General features: G+C 49.2%; 1 protein-coding gene across 1 annotated transcript; it reads left to right on the top strand.

Moving 5' to 3' along the window:
• Positions 1–1,494: 1,494 nt before the first annotated feature.
• Isg15 (ISG15 ubiquitin-like modifier) lies at positions 1,495–2,638 on the top strand. Its single transcript, XM_013037218.1, has 2 exons — positions 1,495–1,671; positions 2,124–2,638. The coding sequence occupies exons 1-2, from the start codon at positions 1,669–1,671 to the stop codon at positions 2,616–2,618; spliced, it is 498 nt and encodes a 165-aa protein (XP_012892672.1). The 5' UTR covers positions 1,495–1,668; the 3' UTR covers positions 2,619–2,638.
• The last annotated feature ends 251 nt before the right edge of the window (positions 2,639–2,889 follow it).

Raw genomic sequence — 2,889 nt, 5'->3', positions numbered from 1 at the left:
GACCCCCCCCAAAAAAAAATAAAATAAAATAAACTTGCTGACCCAAGCACTGGTGGCTCATACCTGTAATTCTAGCTACCCAGAAGGTTGAGAGCTGAGGATTGTGGTTCAAAGCCAGCCTGGGCAGGAAAGTCCATGAGACTCTTATCTCAAATTAATAACAGAAAAAGTGGGAAGTGTTTCTGTGGCTCTAGTGGTAGAGTGCAAGCCATGAGCAAAAGGAGCTCTGGGGTTTTTAAGGAAGATAATTATAAATAAAGCAAAAAGGGCTGAGATTATGGTTCAAGTGGTAGAGTGCTTGCCTAGCAAGTGTGAGAAACTCCTGTAATGACTCCCCCTTTCACCCAATCCCCCCAAAAAAACCCAACAACAAAAAACAATCAAGGGGTTGGAGGCTTGGCTCAGGTTGTAGAGCACCAGCCAATGAGTGAAAGCAAGTCCTAGTCTCAGACAGATAAAAAAACAAAGCCACAAACAACCCATCTAAATCCAGACCTGGTATGGTTAGTAATATCTGCAATCCCAGTGCTCCAAAGGCTGAGGTACACGTGTTTAATACCAAACTGAGCTACAAATAAACAAAACAGCTGGGTTGCTTTGGTCTGCAGTCCTAACTACACTGGAGGCTGAGATGTGAGGATTGTGGATTGAAGCCAGCTTGGGATTTAGAAAGTCCCTGAGGCTCTTACCTCCATTAACTAAAAAGCCAGAAGTGGAGCTGTGGTTCAAGTGGTAGAGTATGAGGCTTGAGCAAAAATGCTCAGGATAGCACCCAAACACTGCGTTCATACCCCAGGACCAGTACCAAAAAACAAAAACAAAAAAAAACAGCAATAACAACAACAAAAAGACAACCTGGCTTAATCAATGTCTCTAACTGTGCAAAAGTAAGGCCTTTTGTCACATCTTTATACATTTATTAATCCAAAAAATATAGCCCCCTTTTGCTTCCAATCTTCCTTATACTTCAATTCTAATATAATTATACAAAAGGTCTTAATAAAGTGTTCTCGAGTATAGGGTGCTTCTATAACAATTACAAAACCCAAAACAAACAAACCAAGAAAAAAATCAGAACAAGTATCGTCCTGAAGCAATGATGACTGTCTCTGGGCAGTTTAGATGGTCAGTTCTATAAAGTTTCTGAATTAATCATGATGATGTTTTCCATCAAACTGGTAAATGTAACATGAAAGCTTTCAATTCATTCTTGATGTAAGGACTTGTGTTCCTCTTGTAAGGGCCCTGAGGGGCTATTTGGGTGGTTTCTGACTGCACAGTCCTGATGGTGATTTGAGGGGCGAGAAGCTCTCCTGGTCCCAGGTTTCCTAGATTGCCTGGAAGCCCCCCCACCCCCCCACCCCCGGCCCATTTTCTTATTATCGGTCACTGTTTTGTTTCATCTTTCACTTAGGGAATGCCCTGGGAAAAGGAAACTGAAACCGAAGTCAGTGCAGGCTGCTGGAGACTCCGCCCTGTGACGTAGACAGCTCAGATCCTTAAATGGGCTGAGCCCAGGCACCCGGCTGACAGTAGCAGCTGGGAGCCAAATTGCAGGGAGCTTGCAATACCTGGGAGCTGAATCGCAGCGAACTTGCAGTACCTCGGAACCAACTCCCAGAGAACTTGGCAGTGCCTGCTGCTGACACAGAGCTACAGCCTGAAGCCATGGTAAGGACAACTTGCTGGCAGGGCAGGTGGGCTCCTTTTTAGGTCACTCCATTCTTCCTTCCCTAGGTGGGGTCTTCCAGAGGTAGAGCACTCTCAGTCCAGGCCAACAGAGCTGCTCAGAGCGTGGCCCATCCACAGTGTTAGGGGAGGGACTGGGTTCCACATCTGCATCTGCTTAGTCCTTAGGACCCTTGGGGCTAGGCCCAATGTTGAAGGGAGGTGGGTGAAGACAAGCAACATGATGGTTGGTCCTTCTAGAAATTACCCTCCCCTCCCTCCCTGTGCCTCCCATGCACTGTTACTAGGTTTGTACCTGGGGGTGGGGGACGTAGGGCCTGGAGAGCTACGTACCTTGGGGCTCAGGAGCTGGCCAGGTAGCCAGTACTTTGGGGGGGTGGCTGGTGGCTACGTCTGGTGCCAAATGAATTTCTAAGCCTGTGTAATGCCTGCAGGGAGGGGACCTAATAGTGAAGATGCTGGGAGAGGAGTTTCTGGTACCCCTGAGGGACGACATGACCTTGTCAGGATTGAAGCAGCAAATCACTCAGAAGACCAGCGTGCCTGCCTTCCAGCAGCACCTGGCCCACCCAGATGGCACTGTGCTGCAGGAGAGAGGCTCTCTCATCAGCCAGGGCTTGGGTCCTGGCAGCACCGTCCTGCTGATGGTGAAGAACTGCAGTGAGCCCTTGAGCATCCTGGTGAGGAATGACAAGGGCTGTAGCAGGATCTATGAGGTCCGGCTGACGCAGAGTGTGGCACAACTCAAGCAGCAAGTGTGCAAACAAGAGGGAGCACGGGAAGACCTGTGCTGGCTGAGCTTCGAGGGGAAGCCCATGGAGGACCAGCGCCTGCTGGGGGAGTATGGCCTCAAGCCCCTGTGCACCGTGTACATGAATTTGCGTCTGCGGGGAGGTGCAGCAGGGCCTGGAGGGATCCAGCACTGGTAATAAAAGAACGTAAAGAGAAACTCCTGTCTGCCCTGCCCGCCCCCTGGAATGCCTTCTCCTCCACACTCTTCCTCGATAGTGAGGTCAGGTGAGAGAATCTTGGTGCGGTTACCAGGCCAGAGTTGCCAAGTCAAGGGATAAGGGTTTCACAGAGCTTAGTGGGGTCCGCATAATGACTCTCCTCTTCCCACACTCAGATTCATTTCTAGAGAAAAGAAAAGACACATTTCTTGGGATCCTCCTGGCTAGGTGAAGTCACAGGTAGCATCCA

This window comes from Dipodomys ordii, unplaced genomic scaffold (assembly GCF_000151885.1).
Source record: "Dipodomys ordii isolate 6190 unplaced genomic scaffold, Dord_2.0 Scaffold7341, whole genome shotgun sequence".
NCBI classification, from domain to species: domain Eukaryota; kingdom Metazoa; phylum Chordata; class Mammalia; order Rodentia; family Heteromyidae; genus Dipodomys; species Dipodomys ordii.
The sequence above is the reverse complement of the archived record's forward strand: the minus strand, read 5'-3'. Positions and strand labels throughout refer to the sequence as shown.